The sequence below is a fragment of the Dunckerocampus dactyliophorus genome, chromosome 6, assembly GCF_027744805.1.
Source record: "Dunckerocampus dactyliophorus isolate RoL2022-P2 chromosome 6, RoL_Ddac_1.1, whole genome shotgun sequence".
Lineage (NCBI taxonomy): Eukaryota > Metazoa > Chordata > Actinopteri > Syngnathiformes > Syngnathidae > Dunckerocampus > Dunckerocampus dactyliophorus.
This window is the reverse complement of record NC_072824.1, coordinates 4,446,227-4,473,497: the sequence shown is the minus strand read 5'-3', so window position 1 is coordinate 4,473,497 and position 27,271 is coordinate 4,446,227. Positions and strand designations below refer to the sequence as shown.

The window sequence follows — 27,271 nt, the reverse complement described above, 5'->3', positions numbered from 1 at the left end:
TTTGTTTGGATACAGAGCCATATAGGTATCAAAGGGAATGAAAAAGCTGATATGTTAGCAAAAGAGGCACTTAATATGGCTGTAACAGAAATGAAGATACCCTATACAGACTTAAAACCAAAGATTAATGAATACATAAAAATAAAGTGGCAAACGTCATGGGATTTAAATCCCGGTAACAAACTCTACCAACATCAGCCTATAATTGAACCACGTACTACAATCCCATTAGCTAAGCGACGGGAAGACGCTGTGCTAACTCGTATTCCAATTGGTCATTCTCGCTTATCACACGCCTATTTACTTGCAGCAGAAAATCCTCCCCAGTGTATATCATGTAATAGTACACTCTCAGTTAAACATATTCTTCTTGAATGCATTGAGTTTGCTCACATCCGTGTCAATTTTTATAATGTACCTGATCTGAAAACCTTGTTCAGCAAAGTTCCGCGATCATGCATCATAGAGTTTCTTAAAGAAATAAATCTTTTTATTAGGTTTTAGATAATGGAAACGGGCCCTTTGGCAGGCCATTTTATTCAGTATCTAGTCTTACAGAGGAGACTTTAAGCCGCCATCCCGTATAAAGAAAAGCCACACCATTTGAACATTAAAGAACCTACCGTACTTCTCTGTTCGAAAAGAGTAGGGAATTTTGCCCGGTAAAGTAGGTCACCCTTTCTATCTTACAAGCTCTACTCCATAATTAAATTGATAGATTACACTCCCGAGAAACAGGTTTTGTCATTAATAACTTCACATATTAAGGTCCAGACACTTACATGATACTTTGTGTTGATAGTGTCGTTAAACTTTAATCAATCAATCAATCAACTGGCCTGGGATCCGCCAGGGGGAGCTGGTCGAAGAAGTAGTCTGGGCTTCCCTGCTTAGGCTGCTGCCCCCGCGCCTCAACCTCAGATAAGCAGAAGAAGATGGATGAATTCCATATTTCGCCTTGTCATGCCACTTGTTAAAAAAGGCATCGATCCCCAACACAACCTCACTTAAAAACAGTAGCCAGAAACATTGTAACGAATGTGGCTGGGCGTGTGATGGAGAAAATGCATCGAAATGAGAAAGGGCAAGATGGCTCAGGCTTGATGGTTTTGGCCAGAAGAGCTTCAAAGAGACCTATCGGATTACGCATCAACGGGTATAAAAAATGTAGAAAAAATAAATCAGTGTCACGTAGAAGATGCTGAAGAAGCAATGTCGACATTTTGTCTTAACTCGTAGGACATTACCCAAAAGATGGCGCTGTTACACCACAAATCACAGGAATGCACCTTGACGGAACTGGATCTGTTTTCATCCCCCATAACTCAGATGTTGATCGAGCAAAGCCAGTATGTTGACATTTTACCGCTGTCGGCTCTTACTAATGATGGATCAGTTGAATTCTTTATCCCAGGTGATGGTGGTAAATATCTGGATCTCTCAGACACACTACTTTGCCTTCATCTGCAAGTGACCAATGGGGATGGGAGTTGTTTGGCACCAGGCAGTCCTTCCACAAATTTCAGTCTTTTATTTGTTTTTTGCATTTCATCGTACATAAGCTGATAAGAGGTATAAATCTATACAATATTTTGATGCACACATCTCATCACATATTCACAGTTTTACCTTTTACCAAAAAACTTTTGCCACAACCGCCGGGGCCTGAAATCAAACATGAAAACGGCAACAGTAATCTAGGGTCAAAATCAACCTGTCCCATATCAACATTTTGTGCTAATAGCCAAACGGCAGAGTTGTTCCATCAGGCAAGATCCGTCTTTTGTTGTACACCACCCTTAACCTTTAGCCTTTTCATGAATGTTGTGTTTTTCAAATGAAACCCCCTTTTATCACATATAATATTATGCTGAGGCGTTTCAAGCGCAGCTGCCTCTGTCTGATGTGATTGAATGTAACCTTCTACGATAGTTTTGACGTTGTCAAAATCAACGCGTTCAAAGCACTCTTGTGTTTGTGTGATACCTTTCACCTTCACGACATTTTCCCACTGTCTCGGGTTTGGTAAGCGTAACTTTTAGGGCCCTGCGGCTGCAAATTCCTGAATGCTGTCACCATTCAATTCATCAGTCAAATGTCCCAAGTAATCTCCCAGTTTGAGAGGATTCTCCCCTTCTTTAACAACGTCGATAAGGCTGTCAGTGTTGAGTGACTGAAGCATAATTGAGTTTTGCTATAGTATAGAATATGCAAATGTCCTTTTTTCTTTTGGATGATTTCACAATCAAGTGTGTTCTCCAACTTACATTTGGCGCCACCACACGCTCTTTGGTCGCGTACTACCTGCACGACAAGTCTAGGATTAAGGTAAGGGTTAGGTTTAGGGTTAAGGAGTTTGGGCTAGCGTTAAGGTTAGGGGGTTTCGCGTTAGGTTAGGGGTTGTGATTAGGGGTTAGGGTTTGAGGGTTAGGGTCAGCGGGTTAGGGTTAGAGGGTTAAGGGTTAGGTTTATCTGGTTAGGGATACAGGGTTAGAGTTAGGGGGTTAGGGTTAGGGTTGCAGGCAGGGTTGGGGATTAGGGGTTAGGGCTAGGGTTGAAGTTAGAGAGTTAGGGTTGGGGGTGGGGTTAGGAGGTTAGGGTTAGTGGGTTAAGGGTTAGTTTTAGTGGGTTAGGGATACAGGGTTAGCGTTAGGGTTAGCGGTTTAGAGTTAGAAGTTTAGAGTTGGGGTTAGCGTTAAGGTTTAGATTTAGAGTTCAAGATTAAGGTTAGGGTTACGGTTAGGGGTGAGAAGACATCAGCCTTTGTCGACCTCTGCTTCTTTTTCCTCTGTCTCTCCATCTTCTTCTGCTTTGGCATTTCTTTCTGTATCTTTCTGTGAAATATTTGTATTATTGTATTATCAGGAAAAAAAACAAAACACATTTACTCACATTACCTGGTATTGCTTCTGAGTCTTGGGCATCCCTTGCTGACTCCTGCTCTGCGTCTGTCACAATAGAAGATGATTCTTCCTCTGTACCCCCGTCTTCTATTACTATCTCCTGTGCAGCGTCATGTAAATCTGTAATTCATGATTTACAACATTATCATCATGATCATCATTATTTGAAGTTAATTTAAGTCAGTATTTATCCGATATCTGGCTGTTCACTCTCTTCATCAACCTGTGGTTCAAAAACGTCCTTCTTTGTTTGATCATGTTCTTTCCATCCGAGTCCCTCTCTGTCTATTTTTAGACCAAATTGTTGTTTCATGGCCTCAATTAAATCTGTAATTTATGTTTCAAACTAGAGGTGTCCAAACTATGGCCTGTGGGCCAAATGCGGCCCGCCATCCATTTTTGACTGGCCTGTGTCTAAGTCTGAAAATATAATGCACTATATCTCTCATAGAACATGTACTTAACTGTTTTGTGCTTCTTAGTTTGAACACTTGGTGACACTACTGTCTTGAACAAGGCAGTGTCTCCACAAACAAAGCAGTCACAGGATAAAAATTGCAGCAGGTAACCAGAAATGGCTGAACCAAGGAGGCGCAAATTTGAAAGGTAGTGCTACGCGTACGACCCTATGATTGTTGAGTGAACGGAATCTACTGTTAAACGGGCATGTTGTGAACGAAATGCTCTCATCAAGAGAAGGGGCGGGGAAATCTTTCAATATTTACTCATCCTTATTCGTCCCTCCTCATCCCCTTTGGGAGCTGGATTCTTCTTTGTAGAGAAGAAAGATAAGTCACTTTGCCCTGCATAGACTACCGGTGTTTGAATTAAATTACCGTACTGTCAAAAATAGCTATTCCTTACCCCTTATGGACTTCTCCTTCACCCGGCCAAAATGTTTACCAAGCTTGATTTGCACAACGCTTACCATCTGGTATGGATTAGGGATGGAGAGGAGTGGAAGACAGCCTTTAACACACTGCTGGGACACTTTGAGTATTTTGTTATGCCATTTGGACTCACAAATGCACCTGCTGTCGTTCAGAATATGATTACGATGTTCTTAGAAATATGATTAACCAGTTGTGTCTACGAGTCCACCGCCTCTGCCGCACATGATCAATGGCCTACTAGCATACATTAGACTCAGAAGGAAGGGTAGGTGTCACAATGGGTGGAGCCACTGGTAAGGTGGTGGATCCCAAATGCAGAGACGACAGTCCAAAATCAAATACAAAAGGTTTAATAACAAAGGGTGTCCCGTAGCGGGGGAAAAAGTACAACACAAGAAAAGTCACAAACCAAAAGCAAGAACACAAAACACTGTCAGCAAAAGGCTGACAGGAAGTAACTATAATACAACTGAGAAGTACTACAGGCAAACCTGAGCCGGAACAACTGTGAGTATACAAGTCCAAAGCACAATAGTAAGCGGTAACGAAGGTGAGCCAGAAAGCAGGGAAGCAGGTAAGGAGCCGGACCAAGCGGAACAGGTAACGGGGGGTAGCAAGGAGTACAATCTGGCACTGGCTCCTAGTTGCCGCTGGGTATATGAAGGGTGCCTGATGAGATTGCCTGCAGGTGTGTGCTGGGAACTCCACCCACACCGGCTGAAGCTGCACAGAGAGCAAATAAATACACAGCAGGCAGCAGCAGAGCGACAAACGCCATCGTAACAGTAGGGGTGTGCAATATTTGGTCGACTGGGAGGGATATGGACCAGAGGAGCGATCATGAGTATACCGCTCCTGTATCCTCGACCCATCCCTTATCCGTGAATTCCACTCTCTCCATCCTGATAAGCCAGGTATGCCGCCAGGGGGTCGCCTTGTAAGAGGGGGAATACTGTCATGTGCTGCATTGCTGCCCTCTGCTTGTCATGCTGATTGGCCTGGGAGGAGTTCGTCACACACCTGCAAGCAATTCCACCTTGACTACTTATACCGTGCCATCACACACACCTGTTGCCTGCTCCTCCCTGCCTTAGCTTTCCTTGTGTTTTTGTTCCTGCCTGGTCTTCGGCAGTCGACCTGTAAGTACCCACGTTTGTTCCTGCTGCAGTTCAGCAGTGATTTTCAGTTTTGTATTTTTCTCCTGCTAGTTCGTGTAAGCAGCGCTTTCTGTAAAGTTTTGTCTTGTTTTTTCCCGAGGCTAGTTTTGAGTTGTACTTGTATGAGCTGTTCCTTTTTTTGTTACACAGACTTCTGCTTCTCTGCGTTCTACTTCTGGCGTTCCGCCAGTTTGTGACTCTTGGACATAATAAGCTGAGCTAGTAGTTAGTAGTAGCAGTGACATAGAGGAAAAGAAGCACACGTGTCCACTCTCATGTAAATGCAAATCATTCAATTACTCGTACTTAAATAAACAGGCATTGATGCTTTAACAGTTACAAACCAATGCACTGCTTTTAGAGGAACACATTTCTTCATTTAGTCCAGGGGTGTCCAAAGTGCGGTCTGGGAGCCATTGGCGGCCAGCAGCTTCTTTTTTATTGGGCCACGGCACATGGTGGAAATAAAATTAAACCAATAAAAAGGAGGAAAAGCTTGAATGTTGACACTGTAACACAAAGCTTTGTCTTTCATTATACATACTGTACGTTAAACATTTTTACTAAATATATATATTTTAAAAAAACATACCAATATCAAAGTGGCCCCCACATCCTTTGACTTTTCAGTATGCGGCCCTCGGTGGAAAAAGTTTGGGCACCCCTGTTTTAAATGATTATCATAATCGTATTATCCAAACTTAATGTACTGTATTTTGAAGGGTTTTATATCTCATTTGTGTTCTTATTATATGCATAATAATCTGCTAAGCCGCTCACATCCATTTTATACAGGTAGTCACACAAAACACATAGTGTTCTCATGGCCTGCTCTCATTATCTCATCCACACATACCTCACAACTGATAAGCAGCTCAAGGAGGGAGTACTCAAACCATAGCAACATCCTGCTTACAGCAGCTGGTTGACCTTCACAACGAACAAAGGCCCGCTTCTCACATCGCGGGTGCCACCCCACTTTGCTGATTGGTCCTCAGGGACTACAACACCACACCTCCAGAGACATCTAATTGGTCCTCGGGGACTACAACACCACACCTTCAGCAGCATCTGATTGGCTCTCCAACATCTACAGTGACGGGCGCTGTCTTCTCCCATTGGCTGAGGATCAACCTACATTTGCATCTAAAAATGTATAAGGACCGGGCAGGGATAGTTAGCTGTGCTCTTCCTGTCTGACCCTGTATTAAGACCAACCTCTGTGTAGGCCTATAGGGAAAGACGCTAGGCCCGGAGCTCCGATTGTATTAGGTTTGTTTGTCAAGAATAAATATTCACATTTGATTATATGGTAGTAATCTAGTCTCCTTTCCTCCAATTCGACACCCACGGGAATTGATGGCCTGAAGTCACAGGAGGCCTCTAATCCCAACAATTTTCGCGACCATAAGGCGCACCGTATCAAAAGGCGCAGGTATGGTAAAACATACGCTAGCCTAAAACATACGGTAGCATGCATGCACGCTAAAACATGCTAGCACATGTTTTTAAAAAGGCAGCGGGAGCAAAACTGAGTTTGGTTGTACTTTATTGAAGTATTTAACAATGTACTCACGTTATATTTGATCAATCCTCATCCACAAATCCATCAAAGTCCTCATCTTCTGTATCCCAAATGCACAGCGGGGCAAGTTCTCCATCAAACACGCCAGGTTCCCTGTCGTCATTGTCAGAGTCAGTCTTGTTGCCGTGCGGCGCCTCAGAACAAGTTTTCGGTTGTAGATGGATTTTAGCTTCTCCAACAATATCAACAAATATGTTTGATTTGGTATACTACAATTCCTACTTGATGTGACGTTATAAAACAAAAGATGTTCATCATAATTTTGTCGAAATGTCTGTGGAAGTGTATCCATCTACCAGCAGGTCAGACTGTTGGTCATAGAATTTGTGTTCTCTTTTTACAACAGTTACATGTCCTTGGAGATTTGGAGTAAACACACACGGAAAGGCCACGAGCCGGGGCGCAACAAGAATTGTCACCCCCTCACTGCTGGCAACGCCAGAGAGGAATAAAGTCCAGCCCCTCTTGAGGAGGACTTGTTCCATACTCCACCACGATAAGGTTGTAGCTCAGGGAGGATCATCCCTTAGCTTTCCATGTGTCTCCAAGATCAGTGGAGATGTGTCCTAACATTTTAAGAGCTTGCAGGTTGGTGGACTCCAGGTCCAGTGTCACGAATGCCTGGGCCTGGAGTTTGGATCCCAAGATGCAGAGAATGAACCGCACAGCCTTGTAACGCTGTAAAGACGTTTTAATTCAAAGGAGTAAACAAGGGAGTATGCAAAAAGGTATAACAAAAAGACACCGGGCGATAGACAAAAAGGTACTAACAAAAAGACACTGTCTAGGAGAACAAAGGGCAGGAAAAAAACACTTGAGTTAACAGAAATAGCTGCTGAAAACATAGCAGAATAACCTTAGCATGAGGCTGATAAATACTGCGGGATAAGCACGCAGGGCACGGCAGAATACAGAGAAAAAGAGACCAGTTGGAAGTTGACGATGAGCAGGTGAGAACAAATGATGAAGGAGCAGGATAATTAGGAACAGGTATGTGTAATCAACTCCGCTGAGCAGGACAGCGTCGTGCACTACAAGACACAGCAGACAGGTGGCAGCAGAGCGACACACACGGAACATGACATCCAGGGCAGTTGACATTCAGTCCAGCCATCTCAAAATCCAAACTGTCCATGTATTCCATTGTCTTTTCTAGATCATTAATTATATTTATTCTTATTTATTTACTCTTATTACATTTTTATTTACATTTTTTCTTATTGCATTTCTTAACATCTCTGTTTCTTCTTTTTCTTTCATGTAGCGTGTGTGTGTGTGTGTATTTCGGTCTTCGTTGTCCCTTCGAGGGGGCTTAGCTCACAGCGCAATGTTTTCCTTTAGTGGCTGTTATTCAAACTACAATTTCTGCTTCAAATAGTCATGAGACTTCCTGTCACTATCAAACCGTTTCTACATTAAAGCAATGAATTAGTATTTTTAAGCTGTTTGAATTAAAAGTGTTGCTGACAAATAAAATGAATAAAAGAATGATTTGGAGTGCAGGAGAAAGTGGAAAGGTAACAACCATATAGAGCTCTTTCACTTCAATGGAGCACCCCTTCGTTGGTGTTCATTTAGGGTATTATTATTATAATAGAAGTTTTTTTTTTAAATAAGCAAATGACAAAGCAGTGGGTTAAGCAGGTGCAAAAAGGTGAAAGGTTTGCACTAGTAACAACTCCTCTCCCAACGTGGCGCAAGACTGGACACGCCCGCAGCACAACAACAATGTTGTTGAAAACTGGTTGGTTGCCGTCTGCGTTCTACTTGTGTCTGAAGTGATATCATCAAGCCTCAGGATCATGTGACAGAAGCCATTTCCTGCCCAAGGCAGCTTTTATGCGGGCTCTGTCAATCATTGGCCTGCTGTCGTCTGATTGGTTGAACCTTCACACACTTGCAGGACTAACAACAACATGCTCCAACACACCACGTATAAAAGGTTGGCTACCTGTCTCAGCCAGACTCGATCCAAGATGGGCTTAGACTTCTCGGCATGGACGTGGACCCTCCTGGTGGTCCTGGTCACTCTCTTCATTGTGTGAGTACTTCTGTACTTTTTGTGTACTTTTCATGTACTATTTGAACATTCATGAGCTTTTCTCCTGTGCTTGTTGGCTTCAGCTACACCTACTGGCCCTACAAGACCTTCCACACATTAGGCATCCCGGGCCCCAAGCCGGTGCCTTTTTTTGGAACCATGCTGGCGTACAGGAAGGTTGGTCAAATCTAATAAGCCAGCCATCCATCCATCTTCTATGCCGCTTATCCTCACTAGATATGCCGGAGCCTATCCCAGCTGATGTGGGCGAGAGGCAGGGACTGGTGTGGACTAGACTGGACTGGACTGATCGCCAGCCAATCGCAGGGCACATATAGACAAACAACCATTCGCACTCACATTGGACACTATGGACAATTTAGAGTCGCCATTAACCTAACATGCATGTTTTTGGAATGTGGGAATGTGAGGAGACACGCCACGCACGCACAGAACATGCAAACTCCACACAGAGATGCCCAACAGAGATTCGAACCAAGATCTTCCCGATATTCTGACTGTGTGGCCAACATGCTAACCACTAGGCCCTCATTATTTGAAGTAGATTAGATTATTTGGAGTAACATAGCTCAGAGATCAAAGATTATTATGATATCATCAACAGGTTTTCAACTGCGTTACATACAATTGAAAAAAACACGGGCGAGGCGTTGAACTAACAAGAGCAAAGTTCCCTAATGTAAGGCAAGGCAAGTTTATTTGTAGAGTGCAATTCATACACCTTTTAAAGTGCTTTACACAAAAGAAGGCAAATAAGATCATTCCATAAAATGTACAATTATTCTAAAATCATTCCATAAAACATAAAAGTAGCCATGAATTAGAAGTGAAGAATGCAGATAGATTAGTTTCACCCCCTGAGCTTCTCAGATGCATCATACGACTTCAACATTAAAGAGATGTACTTTGGCGCTAGACCAGGGGTGTCCAATCCTTTTCTAGCGGGGGCAACATACTGAAAAATGAAAGGATGCAACTTTGCCACTTTGATTTTTTGTAAAATATTCTAACAAGTTACACAGAGTAGTGTGAAAGAGTGTTCCTGATTTCCTATTTTTAGCAAGTTTGCCACACTGAAAGGTTTCAGATCATGAAACAAATGTAAATATTAGTCAATGACAACACAACTGAACACAAAATGCAGTTTTCACATGAAACTTTTCATTATTAAATTAATTATCAAAACATAACATAACTGAGATTAATTGAGATCTATCAGTGTGTAAAAGGTTATTAAGCCATTTCTAAAGCTTTGGGACTCCAGCGAACCACAGTGAGAGCCATTATCCACAAATGGAGAAAACATGGAACAGTGGTGAACCTTCTCAGGAGTGGCCGGCCAACCAAAATGACCCCAAGAGCACAGCAACGACTCATCACAAAAGACCCCACAACAACATCCAAAGAACTGCTGGCCTCACTTGCCTCAGTTAAGGTCAGTGTTCATGACTCCACCATAAGAAAGACACTGGGCAAAAACGGCCTGCATGACAGAGTTCCAAGACCAAAATCACTGCTGAACAAAAAGAACATTAAGGCTCGTCTCAATTTTGCCAGAAAACATCTTGATGATCCCCAAGACCTTTGGGAAAATACTCTGTGGTCTGACGAGACAGAACATTTTGGAAGGTGTGTGTCCCATTACTGTACATCTGGCGTAAAAGTAAGGCCAAGAACATCACACCAACAGTAAAATATGGTGGTGGTAGTGTGATGGTCTGGGGCTGTTTTGCTGCTTCAGGACCTGGAAGACTTGCTGTGATAAATGGAACCATGAATTCTGCTGTCCTGGAAGAGAATGTCCGTCCATTCGTTGGTGACCTCAAGCTGAAACCAACTTGGGTTCTGCAGCAGGACAATGATCCAAAATACACCAGCAAGTCCACCTCTGAATGGCTGAAGAAAAACAAAATGAAGACTTTGACTTTTAGTCAAAGTCCTGACCTGAATCCTATTGAGATTCTGTGGCATGACCTTAAAAAGGCGCTTCATGCTGGAAAACCCTCCAATGTGGCTGAATGACAACAATTCTGCAAAGATGAGTGGGCCAAAATTCCTCCACAGCGCTGTAAGAGACTCATTGCAAGTTATCACAAACGCTTGATTGCAGTTGTTGCTGCTAAGGGGGGCCCAACCACTTATTAGGTTTAGGGGGCAATCACTTTTTCACACAGGACCATGTAGCTTTGGATCTTTTTTCTCCCTTAATAATCAAAAGTTTCATGTAAAAACTGTATTTTGTGTTCAGTTGCGTTGTCATTAACTAATATTTACATTTGTTTAATGAAATCTTAATCACAGCTTTGTGATATAATATTTTTGTAACCTAATTTAAAAAAAAATAGTTTTTGTTTGGTTCTCATAATATTACAACTTTTAAAAAATAACATTTTTTTTCTTTAATGATTCATCTTTATGGTACTAAAATGACATTATTTTTCCTCATAATATTAGGGCGTTATTGTCATCAAATTACATTTTTTTTGATAGATTGCAACTTTTTTCTCTTCAAAATTTGACTATATTTTTCTAAAATTACTCCTGATGTTTAGTTCTCTTGTTAAATTATAATTTTAGAATGTGCCGCGGGCCAATACAAAAACAAAAAAACAGCCGCGTGCTGCTAATGGCCCCCGGCCACAATTTGGACACCTCTGCATGAGACCATGAAAATACTTGTACACAAGCAGAGCTGTTTTAGGGGCACAATGTGGCGAAAGACGACTGTATTACTATTTTGTGTAATTAGTACAAATGTAATCATTATACCCAACCATTAATAAAGAATACAGGTAGAGGTCATGAACACACTGTAAGTATCCTTATGTTTTGAAATGGATGGTTCGTTTAGTTAAAAACTCGAGGTGTACGATAATTACGATAAGTACGATAATTATATGATGTCATACCGATAAATCAGATAGCATTAAAAATTGCTCTGATAACCGATCATTTAAAAAAACACTCCAATGAGGCGAGATTGCCCGTACTGTGCGGGTGAGCAAATCAAGCGCTCCTTTTTTCTCCTGCCTGTGATGTTAACGTCCAGTCGTAACTTCGCCTGAGCTGACTTGTAAACAAACTTTACGTTTTGCATGTAGTTGTACCAAATGCTTTGCGATGAGCGGGGAAAAAACATTGAGCACACATAAAACCTTGTCAGCTACCTGAAAAAAAGGTTTGCCAGAGAGCTCCGTGGCGTCACACTGGTTGCTCGGTGCGTGTGCCTGAATACAGTGCACCTTGCTGGGCCACAGCAGGTAGCTCCTCCCGCTCTATACTCTGGTTCTCCTGATAGTGGTGATGTGGTAGTAGTGATGTTGTGATATTTGATTAGGACAAATCAACAGGTACACTTGGTCAAATCCTCATTTGCTTGAGTCCTTCTTACCTCCAGGTGTGCACAAATTACAGCTAAATCTAAATTTTAAAAAGTAGATTTAAAAAAGTTATCCGTTATTGGTACCATATTGGTCTGGAGAAGCAGAAAGTTATTGGTATCGTTTTTTTTAAAAAAAAGATATCGTGCATCTCTATTAAGGACCCAACAGGTCATTACGAGGTCAGACGTTGGGATGCTTACCTTTGGGAAAACCCTTGAGGGAAGGAAGGCGTGTAAATGGCAGATTTATGATATAATTGGGGGCTCAGTTGAGACAGGATGAGTTCCAGACAGAAGATCTTGGGAATCGCCAACAGGAACTTGTAGACTGACCGTCATCAGACAACTAAAATATTGGAAGATCATGTGGGGGTGCCGAACAGGAGAAGAGCAAAAACTGGACAATGTTCAATATGCAGAAATATACAAGTGTTGAAAATTTCAGGATAAATAATAAGAAACATACAAAGTTGTGGGGGTTGGAGGGGGTTCATGTCCAGTTTGGCCCACAACCTAAAGTAGGCTTTGAGTTTTGGTCCCCTTTGAGTTTGGCACCCCTGGGCTATAATAATATAAAATGCTATGACACACATTGACAGCTACATAGCAGGAAGCTCATGTGATTGAATGGTGTACGTGCAGCTGATGACGTTTGTAAAGGTCCCGTGTTATTGCATTTTTCTACTTTAAATCACACAATAGTGTATTGGTAATGTGTTAGCCTTGACGCTGGAATTGAGAGAGTTTGACTGTGCTTTTAGTAAACCCTACACACGACCCGCAGCGTTTGAGCGCCTCTTCTCCCAGAAGTGGAGCAACCAATTGAGGGAGATGGTAGATTTTGATGACATTTGGTGTTCATGAACACACTTTACTGTTACAACATCATACAAAAGTCACTCCATCACTTGATTCTTGTTGTTTTGCAGGGTATTACCAACTTTGACATGAAATGCTTCAAGAAATACGGCAGCATGTGGGGGTGCGTTTGCCTTCCGATACGTCACGACGTTCTTTTGTTTGTTTGTAAACGCACTCAAGTCTCACCTTTTGCATCCACGTTTAGCATCTATGACGGCCGGCAGCCTGTTCTGTGCATCACGGATCCCGCCATGATAAAGACCGTTATGATAAAAGAGTGTTACTCTCTCTTCACCAATCGCAGAGTAAGCACACACATACACACACGCGCACACGCACACACGCACACACATTAGAAGTGGACCAGAAAGACAACTAAGCCCCCTTTTCTGTTTTGACTGGGCACCATCAAATCTGAAGTGGATCCAAAACAGATCTGGATTCTCTTTTATTTCATCCGGCAATGTGAACACAAAGTGGTCCAGATTTACTTTGTCTAGATCAAATCTGAAGTGGACCAGAAAGTAGACCTCTTCAGGAGAACTTGGAAAGTGACCAGAGACCCTTGTCTGCTGGTCCACATTCTGGTCCACATCATGCAATGTGAACACAAAGTGGTTCAGGTTCACTTGTTTTTGCCTTGTAAGGACAGAGGCTCCGTCAGATCTGAAGTGGATCCAAAAGAAATCTGCATTCTCTTTCAATTGAATGTGAACACAGTAGTCCAGATTCTCTTGGTTTTGCCTTGTATTGACTGAGGATCAGTCAGAACTGAAGTGGATCTGGGAGAGGTCTGGATTATCTTTTATTTGATCCTGCCATGTGAACACAAAGTGGTCCAAATTCACTTTGCCTGGATCAGATCTGAAGTGGACCAGAAAGTTGACCTCTTTCACAAGAACTTGGACAGTAAACAAAGTCCTGTTCACCTTTTGGTCCACCCTGAGTCCATCTGTTTTTAAGGACTATATGTAAACACCTTTTGCATAAAGAGCTTGATTCTGGTTTAATTCATCTTGCAATGTGAACACAAAGTAGGTCAACTTCACACATTTTTGCCTTGTTTTGACTGAAGCTCTATCAAATCTGAAGTGGATCTGAAAGAGATCTGGATTCTTGTTCTTTTGATCCTGCAATGTGAACACAAAGTGGTCCATATTCACTTTGCCTGGATCAAATCTGAATTGGACCAGAAAGTAGACCTCTTCCACAAGAACTTTGAAAGTGACCAGAAACCCTTTTCTGCTGGTTCACATCACTCAATGTGAACACAAAGTGGTCCAGGTTCACTTGGCTTTGCCTTGTATTGACTGAGACTCCATCAGAACTGTAGTGGATCCAAACCAGATCTGGATATCTTTATTTGATCCTGCAATGTGAAGACAACGTGGTCCAGATTCACTTTGTTTGGATCTGATTTGAAGTGGACCAGAAAGTGGACTTCACAAGAACCTGGACAGTGACCAGAGTCGTGTTTGCTTTTGGTCCACATCAGGCAATGTGAACACAAAGTGGTCCAGGTTCACATGTTTTTGCCTTGTGTTGACTGAAGCGCCATCAGAAGTGAGGTGGATCCAAAAAACGTCTGGATTCTCTTTCAATTGGATGTGAACACAAAGTAGTCCAGGTTCACATGTTTTTGCCTTGTATGGACTGCGGCTCCATCAGATCTGAAGTGGATCTGAAAGAGATCTCAATTCTCGTTCATTTGATCCTGCGACGTGAACACAAAGTGGTCCAGGTTCACATTTTTGCCTTGTATAGACAGAGGCGTCATCAGAACTGAAGTGGATCCAAAACAGATCTATTTCTATCTATCCAGATTCACGTAGCACTGGACTAAGTAGATCTGAAGCCGATCAGAAAGAGTGGCAATGGCAATGTGGCAATGTGAACACAAAAAGAACCACTATTTTTAGTCCACTTTAAGAGCGTCCAAACTGTGTTGTAGAACATACGCCTGAACGGGCCGCTGTACGACGCCGTGTCCATCGCCGAGGACGACAACTGGAAGAGGATCCGCAGCATCCTCTCGCCTTCCTTCACTTCTGGGCGACTGAAAGAGGTACGCCACTAGCTCTCCGTGAGCGCTGTGTGTGTGTGTGCGTGTTTGACGGGACCGTGCGTTGTTGCAGATGTTTGGCATCATAAAGCGCCACTCGGCCAACCTGGTCAGCAGCTTGAAGAAGAAGGCCGACAAGAACGAAGCTGTGGACGTGAAGGAGTGAGAGCGCCTCACCTCGTCCATCGTTTCAAATAAAACGCTCTTCGTCTTCTCCTTGAGGGTGAAAAGTTGTGATGTTTGCTCCTGCTCAGGTTCTTTGGACCCTACAGTATGGACGTGGTCACCAGCACTTCCTTCAGTGTGGACATCGACTCCCTCAGCAACCCCTCAGATCCCTTTGTCACCAACATCAAGAAGATGCTCAAGTTTGACTTTTTCCACCCTCTCTTCCTTACCTTAGGTAAGAATAGAACTTTGACTGGCGTTGTTGCAGTTGCTTCTTCTAAAGAGAAAGCGCTCCTGTCAAATAGAGGATCTTTGACTCGTGTTTTTGGCATGAGGCATTTAAAAACAGCACAGCACCGCTGTCATATCGAGGATCTTTGACCAGCATAAACATATTGCTTGTGTTTTCATTTATGACATTATTAGCCATTTGCTATTAGCCACCGTGTGTGTGTGTGTGTGTGTGTGTGTGTGTGTGTGTGTGTGTGTGTGTGTATTAGCGGTGTAACAGTACATGTATTCTTATCCTCCATGTGGGTTTCCACTTTGATATCTTGTAAAGCAACACATGTAGATATGCTAAGAAGTTATATATTTCAGGAAAAAACTGCATCTCAGCATTTCAGTAATAGGTGAAAAAGCAAATGATTACTATCAACTTCACTTTTTGCTCTTTTTTTCCCCTTCTTATTGTTTTTTTTTCTTCAAATGTTTCAACTTTCTTCTTTTCATAAATGTTATTTTCGTAATATTTTGACTTTATTCCCATAAAACTTTTTCCTCAACCTAATTTTCAAAAAATCACAATATTTTCTTTGTTTCTCATTATATTACAAGTTTTGATATTAAATAGATATTTTTATATCATATTATATTCTTATTATTTTATTCATTTATTTTTCAATATTCCAACTCTGTTACTAAAATGACATTTTTTTCTTCATAATATTACAAGTTTATTCTTGTAAAATTGAGACTTACATTAGAAAACAACATTTTTCTGCTGGTTTTATTTATTTATTTTTTTTAAATTATTTCAGCTTTCTTCTTGTAAAGTTTCTTCTTGTAATTATGACTTTATTCACACATTATTTAGACTCTATTCTCGTAACATTATAACTTTTTCCGCAACCTACATTTTCCTAAAATGACAACTTTGTTTGTTGTTTTGTTTGTTTTTCATAATATTAAAACTTTTTAAAAAATGTATTCAATATTTCAACTTTACGCTACTAAAATGATGTTATTTTTCCTCATAATATTATTATGTTATTCACATAAATTTATGACTTTTTCTCACTAGATTACAGTTTTTTCTCTAATATTTTTACTTTATTCTTGCAAAATTACAACTGATTTTTCTCTTTTTCTTTTCTCCGCAAGTGGCCCCGGGTTGCACTTTGGACACCTCTGAGCTATACAATCCCTCGTTTATTGTGGTTAATAGGTTAATTTTACGAAAAGTAGGATTCCTTATTTAGAAACAGAATATTTTTGGAGTTATAGAGCATAGAAAACCTGTTTAGAATCTTCTAAATATGCTTTTTAACATCATTCCAGCCCTCGAGACTGTGAAGAGGCCTGTGAAGCAGTGGTCTGAGGAGAGCAGTGCTAGACTCAGATACTGCTTCCAGACAACAGACTGGGAAGCGCTCTGTAGTCCTCATGGCAGTGACGTTGACAGTATGACTCACTGCATCACAGACTATATGAACTTCTGTGTGGAGAACACTGTGCCCTCCAAGTTGGTGCGGTGTTTTCCCAACAACAAACCCTGGGTGACTGAGATTCAGGCCCTGCTGAATAAGAAGAAGAGGGTCTTCAACTCGGGGGACAAGGAAGAGCTGCCCAGAGTCCAGAGGGAACTCTGGCATAAGATCAGGAAGGGGAAGGACTGCTAGAGGAGGAAACTGGAGAAGCGGCGGGAGCAGAATAATGCCAGGGAAGTCTGGAGAGGCCTGCAGACCATCACAGGCCATGGCAAAGGAGCGGGGAGAGACCAAGCCAGTGGGGACAAGATCTGGGCAGATGAACTCAATCGGTTTTTCAACAGATGTGAGTCTGCCCCCCCTTCCTCCCCTACCAACTCACCACTCTTCACCCCCACATCCCCATCCCAGCCATCCTCTACCCCCCTCTCCATAACTGATGATCAGGTGAGGAGTCAACTGAAGAAGATCAAAGCAAGGAAGGCCCCGGGACCGGACGGCATCAGCCCTAGAATCCTCAAGGACTGTGCTGACCAGCTCTGTGGAGTTCTCAGGCACTTGTTCAATCTCAGCCTGAGCCTGGAGAAAGTCCCGGCCCTGTGGAAGACCTCCTGTGTGGTCCCGGTACCAAAGACACCGCGTCCCAAGGAGCCTAACCACTTCAGGCCTGTCGCCTTGACCTCTCACCTGATGAAGACCATGGAGAGGATTATCCTGCAGCACCTGCGACCCCTGGTGGGCACTCAGCTGGACCCCCTGCAGTTTGCTTACCGGCCTGGGATCGGAGTGGACGACGCAGTGATCTACCTGCTGCACAGATCACTGCTACACCTGGAGGACAGCGGGAGCGCTGTGAGGGTCATGTTTTTTTACTTCTCCAGTGCCTTTAACACCATCCAGCCGTCACTACTCAGAGTGAAGATGGAGAGTGTGGGAGTAGACCAACACCTGACTGCATGGGTTATAGACTACCTCACCAACAGACCACAGTATGTGAGGCTCCGTCACTGTGTGTCTGACATGGTACTCTGCAGCACAGGTGCCCCTCAGGGTACGGTGCTCTCCCCTTTCCTCTTCACCCTCTACACCTCGGACTTCACACACAACTCCACACAGTGTCACATCCAGAATTTCTCCGACGATACAGCCATCGTTGGTTGTGTTTCGGAGGGGAATGATCTGGAATACAGGACGGTCATCAGGGACTTTGTCAGCTGGAGTGAGCTTAACCAGCTACAACTCAACACCAGCAAGACAAAGGAGATGAACATTGACTTCCAGAGGAAAACATCCCATTTCACACCGGTGAACATCCTGGGAGCGGACATAGAGTTGGTAGACAGCTACAAATTTCTGGGTGTTCACCTTAACAACAAACTGGACTGGTCCGTCAACACCCACGCCCTCTACAAGAAGAGCCAGCGTCGCCTCCACCTGCTGAGGAGACTGAGGTCCTTTGGTGTGTGCAGGACTCTTTTACTGACCTTTTATGACTCTGTGGTGGCCTCAGCCATCTTTTATGCTGTGGGCTGCTGGAGAGGGGGCAGCACGGACAGGGACAGGAGCAAGATCAATAGGCTGATCAGGAGAGCGAGCTCTGTCCTGGACGGTCCTCTGGACTCCGTGGAGGAAGTGGGGGAGAGAAGGATGTTGGCTAAGCTGACGTCCATCATGGACAACACCTCTCACCCGCTACATGACACTGTGGGTTTCCTTAGCAGCTCCTTCAGCAGCAGACTGTTACACCCACGGTGTTAGAAGGAGAGGTTCCGCAGGTCCTTTACTTGCGTATCTTGCTTGCTGCTGTAACAAGTGAATTTCCCTGCTGTGGGATAAATAAAGTACAATACAATACAATACAATACAATAGACATGAAATAACACCCCTATAGTCACTTTTACATTCCTAGTACCCAATATAATTCTCATAATAAGAGGAAATAAGACATTTAAGACATAAATAAGACTATAGACACATGTTAAGCATTGGGAGAGTTCCTTGTTGTCCTTTTCTTTACTTCCTGTTCTGTACAGTATTTCTTGAGGTGGCTGTTCTCATCAATGTAACACTACTGACACCTAGTGACCAGTGTAGAATACTACATATCATCACAACGTGATGATATGCATCTTTTGAATGCCTTATATTTGTATTTTACTTCATTTACACATTTTTAGGCTTGAAAATGCTTCATTTAGGCAAAAAAATATGTCAAAGTTTGCTTAAATATGCATATTTTTCGACTAATAATAGGCCGTGTTCACCTACGAAACAGCACCGACTTATTGATTCATATATTTTTGAAAACCGTGATAGAGCCGTGAAACTGGATGCAGTTTCGGCAGAAGTCCAGCCGTCGGTTCTTATCTTTATCTTTTTGAAAGTGTGAGTTGAAGTTTGTTGGTCTTTCTTCCACAGCCTTCTTCCCCTTCCTGGCTCCCGTCTTCGAGAAGTTAGAGGTTTCCCTTTTCCCGGCCTCCGTTTTAGACTTCTTCTTTGCGGCGCTGCAGAAGATCAAATCTAACCGTGAGAGCAGTGAGCGAGGGGTGCGGCGTCTACAACACGTTGTCAAGTGGAGTTGCCGGGGCTCTTTTTACCACAAGTGTTGTTTGGTGCTCCTCAGAGTCGTGTGGACTTCCTGCAGCTGATGATGGACTCCCAGAAGAACAACGACGCCACCGGAGCGGATAAGGATAAAGGTGCAATGGCGTTGAGGGGGTGTGGAGGCGTGTTCTGAGGCTGATCTTATTTGAACACCTCTGTGCAGGTCTGAGTGATCACGAGATCCTCTCTCAGGCCATGATCTTCATCTTTGCGGGCTACGAGACCAGCAGCAGCACTCTGGGCTTCCTGGCGTACAACCTGGCCACAAACCCGCACGTCATGAAGCGGCTGCAGGAGGAAGTGGATGCCACCTTCCCAAAAAAGGTAACCATGAGCCGCCCAACCCCGCCCTTACATACAGTAGAAGTCCTATCATGGGTGCCCCACCACTGCTATTGGACCCTGGCCACCCCCCCCCAAGCCCTACATGTCCACCCATATAGGTGGCCACTTACTGGTTCTTGGAACATAATGTGGATGTTGAATGTCTACACTGCAATCATACCCAAAGGGCGGAGTATTTAGGAGACCAAAGAAGGTGGGAGGGCCCAGTCCTCTATCTAAAAGCCACTCACCCCACCTGCAGCCCCTCCCCTCAATGGTACATGGTTGTATATTTGTCGAGATGGACTGTATACTTTATCTGTGTAGACACAGTGCAGCTGAAACTGGAACTAGAAGGCACCCCACTGCTAGTAGACCGTGGGCACCCCACCCACCCAGCCCCTTGATGTCCACCCACATAGGTGGCAGGCTTTTTTCCTATTTCATGGCTAATGATATAATGTCAAAGGTGGAATTCAAGTCTGCATTAAAGCAAGGAAGTTGGGAGAGCCCAGGTCTCTATAGTCGCCCACCCCACCTGCAGCCCCGCCCCTCAGGGCCCTAGTGTGCTCAGTTGTGTGGCTATAGAGATATGTACTGTACATGTCCTCACAGTGCAATTGGGAAAAGCATTTCCGCACCAGGCAAGTCTCCCTGGATGCACCGCCCCAGGCCCTACAGTATATGTCCACCCATGTACAGTAGGTGGTAGGCTACTTCCATAATGTGGATGTTGAATGTCTACAGTACCATCATACCCAAAGGGCGGTGTATTTGGGAGCCCAAAGAAGGTGGAAGGGCCCAGTCCTCTGTCTAAATGCCACCCACCCCACCTTCAGCCCCGCCTCTCAGGGCCCTAGTGGTACGTAGTTGTTTAGTTGTGTGGATATAAAGATATGTGCTGTACATGTCCGCACAGTGCAATTGGGAATAGCATTTCTATCATGGGCGCCCCAATAGCGGGGTCTCCCCGAATGCGGTGGCTTGTGGTGCGAGCTGGGAGAATTTCACACTTTATGAGATGATAAATGTTAATATGTTAACCAGAACGTGTGTGTGGGTGTGTTGAGTGCAGGCTGCAGTCCAGTACCAGGAGCTGATGCAGATGGACTACCTGGACTGCGTCATTAACGAGTCCCTTCGTCTATATCCCATCCTCCCACGCGTGGACCGTGTCGCCAAGGCGACCGTGGAGATAAACGGCCTGGTCATCCCAAAAGGCATGGTGGTCATGGTGCCCACCTGGCCCCTGCACCGGGATCCCGAGTTGTGGCCCGAACCAGAGAAGTTCAAACCGGAGAGGTAATATAGAAGGAGGAGGAGACGTTTTCTTCTTCTCTTGTCTTGAGATCAGTCAATGCCAATCAATGCGTGTGATCAGGTTCAACAAGGAAAACAAAGAGTCCATCGACCCGTACACGTACATGCCTTTCGGTGTGGGCCCTCGGAACTGCATCGGGATGCGCTTTGCTCTGGTGACCATGAAGCTGGCCTTGGTGGAGATCTTGCAGAGGTACAGCTTCTCCGTTTGCGAGGAGACTGAGGTGAGAGGACGAGCTTTTGTTGATTTGAAGTTTACAGTAACATTACTGACACCTTGTGACCAGTGTGGCATACTACATATCATCGCAGCGTCTTTGAATGCATCTTCTGAATGCCTTATGTCTCTATTCTACTTCATTTGGACATTTTTAGGCTTGAAAATGCTTAAATAGACAAAAAAATAATAGTAAAATGTGCTTACATATGCATTTTTTTTACTAATAGTTCAAGATTCAAGAGTTTTATTGTCATATGCACAGTAAAACAGGTAGTTCTGCTATGCAATGCTATGAAATTCTTGTTCTGTTCATTCTCCCAACAAAAGAAAGAAAATACAAGAAAATGAATAAGAACATAAACATTAATACCAATAAATTAAAAGCAACAATAATAAAAAGGCAACAAAAATATGTTCAGTGCTATGAGTGTGTGCGTGTGTTGCATGCGGCGTGTGTGAGTGCTTCGTTGAGAAGCCTGATGGCCTGTGGGTAAAAGCTGTTTGCCAGCCTTGTGGTCCTGGACTTCAAACTCCTGTGTGCTGTCCTTGATGAGGTTGTTTGTTCTTCGTAGGATTCTAGATTTATAAATGTCTTGCAGTGAGGGGAGGGCTGCCCCAACAATGTTCTGTGAGGTCTTGATCACCCGCCGGAGTGCCTTCCTATCACGTGTTGTACAGTTACCGTACCAAACAGTGATGGAGGCGGTAAGGACACTTTCGATAGTGCATCTGTAGAAGCAACTAAGGATTGTGGTGGACATGCCAAATTTCCTCAGTCTCCTCAGGAAGTACAGTCTCCTTTGGGACTTCTTCATAATTTGTTGGGTGTTGTGAGACCAGGTGAGGTCCTCGCTGATGTGTGTGCCAAGGAACTTGAAGGTTTTCACCCTCTCCACCTCAGTCTCATCAATAAACAGGGGTCTATGCGGCTCCTTTTCCCTTGTTCTTGGGTCAATGATCATCTCTTTAGTCTTATCTGTATTGAGAAGGAGATTGTTATCATGACACCAAGCTATGAGGTCCGCCACCTCTCTTCTGTATGATGTTTCAACACCACCAGTGATCAGGCCGATGACTGTAGTGTCATCTGCAAATGTAATGATGCTGGTGTTGTTCTGGGAGGCCACGCAATCATAGGTGAAGAGCGTGTAGAGGAGTGGACTCAGCACACACCCCTGTGGGGTCCCAGTGCTCACAATTCTTGCGCTGGATGTGCGATTGTGGACTCTGACTGACTGGGGCCTGCCTGTTAGAAAGTTAAACACCCAGTTACAGAGGGAGGGTGACAGGCCGAGTGTGAGGAGCTTATTTGTGAGTTAGTGGGGGCTGACTGTATTAAATGCACAGCTATAGTCTATAAATAGCATTCTGACATACAGTATGTGTCCTGGCCCTGTAGGTGAGAAAGGGCTGTGTGGATGGCAGTGTTGACTGCATCATCCGTGGACCGGTTCTGGCGATATGCAAACTGTAGAGGGTCCACAGTGGCCTTTCAAAGCACTTCATTACAATAGGAGTGAGTGCTATAGGGCGATAGTCATTCAAGCAGGTCACGTTGCTCTTCTTGGGTACGGGCACTATGGTGGTGGACTTAAAGCAGGTCGGTACAGATGCTTGTGCAAGCGACAGGTTAAATATGTCAGCAAGCACATCAGCTAGCTCTGATGAGCAAACCTGAAGTGCACGTCCTGAGATGTTGTCTGGGCCTGCTGCTTTTCGTGGGTTTGTTTTGTTCAGAACCCTGCGCACATCAGCTGATGTCACCATGAGAGGTGAGTCCTGTGTGCTCCCCAAGTCCAGCCACCCTCTCTGCTCATCAGGAGTTTGGGTGTCAAAGCGGGCATAGAACTCGTTCAGCTCATCTGGAAGTGTGGTTTGCCTGGATGTGGCTACGCTACTCCGCTGTCGATACTCTGTGATGTGCTGGAGCCCCGCCCACATGCGCCGAGGGTCTGAGGTGGAATAGTAGCCCTCCAGCTTCTGTCTGTACTGTCTTTTGGCCTCTCGTATGGACCTCCTCAGGTCATTCCTGGCCTTTTTGTAGTCATCAGCGGTGCCCATGACAAATGCAGACGAACGAGCACGTAGCTTAGCCCTTACATCACAGTTCATCCAGGGTTTTTGATTAGGGTATTTTCTGTAATACTTGGTGGTGGTAACAGTCTCTATGCATGTGCTAATGTAGCCAGTAACAACGGAAGCATATTCATCCAAATCAACAGTACAATCTTCCCTCCCCGCTGCAGTTCTAAACACATCCCAGTTTGTGCAGCCAAAGCAGTCCTGAAGTACTTGATCAGTTTCTTCATTCCACACTTTAACTGCTGTACTTACAGGGGGAGCTTTTTTAAAAAGTTGTCTGTATGTTGGATAAAGGAATATGGAGATGTGGTCAGCCTTTCCAAAGTGGGGTCTTGGAACAGCCTTCAAAGCACCTTTCATGTTGCTGTAGACTTGGTCCAGGATGCTATTTTCTCTCGTGGGAAAGCTTACATGCTGGTAATATTTGGGGAGAACAGTCCTGAGGTTGCAGTGGTTGAAATCGCCAGATATAATGAATATAATGAAAGCGTCCGGGTGTTTGGTCTCTTGTTTATCAATGACGTCATGCAGGAGGCCCAGTGCGTTAGCGGTGTTAGCTCGTGGTGGAATGTAGACAATGTTTGGAAAACTGTGAAAAAGCTGTGAAATTCGAAGCACGAAGAGGCGAGGGATTAATGTATTATGATAATGAAGGCAAGACCAAAATTGTACGAAAAAATACATTTAATTTACAAGAATGAAGTAGCCATTTTGCAGGAAAAAGGCCTCATTACCAGAATGATGTTGTAATTATATGACAAAAAAGTCACAGGATTATGAGTTGTCACTCAAAAATATATTGTTGTAATAAAGTGGTGATTTTATACCAATGAAGGTGGAATATACCTTTGAAATTGTTTGAAACAATTAAAACATACATTCATTAAAGTAATTAAGTGGTTAATTACTCAAAGTCATGATTTACAAGAAAAAAATGTAAACATTAAGCTTTTTTTTCTTTATCACCGAAGATTTTTTTAGACTCTAAATTGATGTACCTGAATTTTTTCCTTTCAATTTTGTGAACGGATTTTTTTTACATCAAATTATGTGAAAATGTCATTGCAGAAAAATTCATAAGCAAAAATGGGTGTGTTTTAAAAAATCAGTTTGTTAAAATGTGCCGTTTTAAAATTCAGTTGATAAAAATTCTGTGTAAAAAAAAAAAAAGAATTCAGTGCAAATAATATTGATGTTTTAAAACTCACACACACACAGACCCTGTGTAAAATGATGAAGTGGTGATTTTATAGGAATAACGTTGGAATATAACGTTTTTTTTAAACGTTTTTTAATTAAAGCATACATTAATTAAAGGGTTAATTTGTTTCTTTATGACAAAAAAAAAATTCTTGACTCAGAATTTATTTAACGCAGGTTTTGGCCTTTGAATTGTGTGAATATTTTTTCAGTTTGTTAAAATATGGTGTTTTAAAATTAAATGAATAAAAATTAAATGTAAAAAAAACCCTCACTTTAAACCGGATTGGCTGGCTCTGAGACACAATCCATTGATTCTGCCTTGATTTCCCAAACGTATACGAATTTTGAAACATTGCATTTACTTGGTCACTGAATTTTTTTAGCAACTGAATTTAGCAACTAAAATGCCATATTTTAATACACTGAATTTCACATGCGTTTTGCTTATGAATTGACCTTCAACTCTCACTGGACCGTTTCGCAGCCGACTGTGAAGCGGCCAAGATGAGAATCAGCACCTCCAAGTCTGAGTCCAAGGTTCTCGCCCAGAAAAAGGGTGGGGTGCCATCTCCGGGTCATGGATGAGAGCCTGCCCCAAGCGGAGGAGTTTAAGTACCTGGGGGTCTTGTTCACGTGTGAGGGAAGGATGGAACGCGAGATGGACAGGCGGATTGGTGTGGTGTCTGCGTGATGCGGACTCTGCATCGGTCCGTTGTGGTGAAGAGGGAGCTGAACCGAAAGGCAAAGCTCTCAATTTACTGGTCGACCTACATTCCTACCCTCACCTATGGTCATGAGCTTTTTGGGTCGTGACCAAAAGGACAAGCGGCCGAAATGAGTTTTCTCCGTAGGGTGGCTGAGCTCTCCCTTAGAGATAAGGTGAGAAGCACTGTCATCCGGGAGAAACTCTGAGTAGAAGCGCTGCTCCTGCGCATTGAGAGGAGCCAGATGAGGTGGCTGCTTCCAAGAAGCCTCCCTGGGGAGGTGTTCAGGGCACGTTTCCGACCGGGAGGAAGCCTCGGGAAGAGAGTATGTCTCTCAATTGGCCTGGGAAGGCCTCGGGATCCGCTGGGAGGAGCTGGATGAAGTAGCTGGGGAGAGGGAAGTCTGGACTTCCCTGCTTAGGCTGCTGCCCCTGCGACCCAATCTCGGATAAACAGAAGATGGATGGATGGATGGATGAAATTTTCACCATAAAATAATGTTTAAAAAAAAAAACTCAATCATTTCAGAAAATTCCAACTCAAAAAATTATGTTACATAGATCCAGAGTCTTAAAAAAAAAGCTCAGAATTTATTTTTTGTGTTTCATTTTGGTGAACTGATATTTTTTTTCCATGAAATTATACTGAATAAAAATGCATAAGCAAAATGAAAATTCACTTTGTTAAATATGGTCTTTTAAAATTCAGGCAATAAAAAGTTAAAAAAAAAAATGTAAGTGCCAATAATTGTGATGTTTCAAAACCCTGTAAAACCCATGTCACGTGACCATGCACTTTTCACCTGATTGGCTGGATCTGAAACACACTAGAATTCCCAAAGGCTTACCTATGAATTTTGAAACACTGAATTTATTTGCACTGAATTTTGTTTTGACCAGTCCAGGGTGTACCCTGCCTGTCGTCCGAAGTCAGCTGGGATAGGCTCCAGCATACCCCTGTGACCCTAATGAGAAGTGGGATGGATGGATGGATGGATGGATGGATGGATGGATGGATGAATTTTGTTTTGCACTACACTATATATTAATAAACATTTTTTATTTTTAGTATAAAATAATGCAAAAAAATCAGTTCACTAAATTCCAATGCAAAAAATTCAGTTACATACATTCAGTGTCTAAACAAATGGTAAACAAATGAACCTTCATAGATCATAGTATTACAAGACAGTGAAGGTGAACATTTTTGAGAATACAATGCTCCACTTGTCAAAAAATAATTGTATCTAATAATAATATTAATGGTTATGCGGTGTAAATAGCCCGTCAAACGGTCATCAGTAGACATGCGTTGACACGTCATGCTATCCTCCACGCATTGTTGACTTGCCATACTTCCTTCCCCACCAGGTCCCCATCGAGTTGGACAAACAGGGCCTGCTGGCGCCAAAGCGACCGCTCATGCTGAAACTGGAGCCACGGTCGTAACAAGCAAGCTAAAGGGAATCGTGTGTCCTCGCAACGCTCGCCGCACTTTTATAAAGAATAAAGAGCAGACAGACAAAGTCTTTAAAGGTATCGTGCTACTGTTTTGCTTCTTTCTTTTCCAATGCGGACAAAGACAACATGTTCCTTTGCTTTACTTTGGTGTTTTTACACTTTTATGGAAAGAATATTAAAACATTCCATATACACTCAATAAAGCTTTTATGATCGACACAGTTTGACTCTGGAACAGATTATTTCATGATTACATGATTTCCTTGGGAGGAATGAAAGAAAATCGAATATGGCAGCAGCATACAGGAGGTACACCTGCACACCCAAAATTAGCTGAATCAAAAGCATATCCATGAAAAATAAAATGTTGGTGCATTAATTCAGTGAGAAATTATGGTAAAAATATGTGCTGATGTGTACATTTAAATTTTAACTTTTATAAACATCCCTAAGTGCACTAATAAACATAAAATAAGTTTAAAACCTCAAAACTGAGCATTATTAAATAGAATGCTAATGAAATGTACCGTGAGTGTACGCACCCAACAGTACCCTCCTGTGGAGGTTCCGT

The 27,271-nt window shown here is 43.1% G+C and overlaps 1 protein-coding gene and 2 long non-coding RNA genes across 4 annotated transcripts; 2 read left to right on the top strand and 1 right to left on the bottom strand.

The window, feature by feature from the left end:
* Positions 1-2,697: 2,697 nt before the first annotated feature.
* Positions 2,698-6,823, bottom strand: LOC129182199 (uncharacterized). Its single transcript, XR_008570587.1, has 3 exons — positions 6,530-6,823; positions 2,898-3,023; positions 2,698-2,834 (listed from the first exon to the last, which is right to left on the bottom strand). It is a non-coding gene; the product is annotated as an uncharacterized LOC129182199 (long non-coding RNA).
* LOC129182198 (uncharacterized) lies at positions 4,427-6,261 on the top strand. Of its 2 annotated transcripts, none has more exons than XR_008570586.1 (2): positions 4,427-4,710; positions 5,104-6,261. It is a non-coding gene; the product is annotated as an uncharacterized LOC129182198 (long non-coding RNA). The 2 variants fall into 2 exon arrangements; XR_008570585.1 differs by having other exon boundaries at positions 4,427-4,935.
* A 1,618-nt stretch (positions 6,824-8,441) lies between the features above and the next one.
* LOC129182197 (cytochrome P450 3A40-like) lies at positions 8,442-26,921 on the top strand. The gene is made up of 13 exons (XM_054778001.1): positions 8,442-8,579; positions 8,663-8,756; positions 12,912-12,964; positions 13,049-13,148; positions 14,795-14,908; positions 14,979-15,067; positions 15,160-15,308; positions 19,202-19,329; positions 19,407-19,482; positions 19,551-19,711; positions 20,787-21,013; positions 21,093-21,255; positions 26,611-26,921. Exons 1-13 carry the CDS (start codon positions 8,455-8,457, stop codon positions 26,686-26,688), a joined length of 1,557 nt encoding a protein of 518 aa, XP_054633976.1. The 5' UTR covers positions 8,442-8,454; the 3' UTR covers positions 26,689-26,921.
* Positions 26,922-27,271: the final 350 nt, after the last annotated feature.

Excerpts from the sequence above, each read along its gene's own strand:
- LOC129182197 (XM_054778001.1), top strand. The coding sequence starts at position 8,455 with ATGCTCCAACACACCACGTATAAAAGGTTGGCTACCTGTCTCAGCCAG. Across the intron at positions 19,712-20,786 it reads ATGCCACCTTCCCAAAAAAG|GCTGCAGTCCAGTACCAGGA; the intron begins GTAACCATGAGC and ends TGTTGAGTGCAG. Across the intron at positions 21,256-26,610 it reads CCGTTTGCGAGGAGACTGAG|GTCCCCATCGAGTTGGACAA; the intron begins GTGAGAGGACGA and ends CTTCCCCACCAG.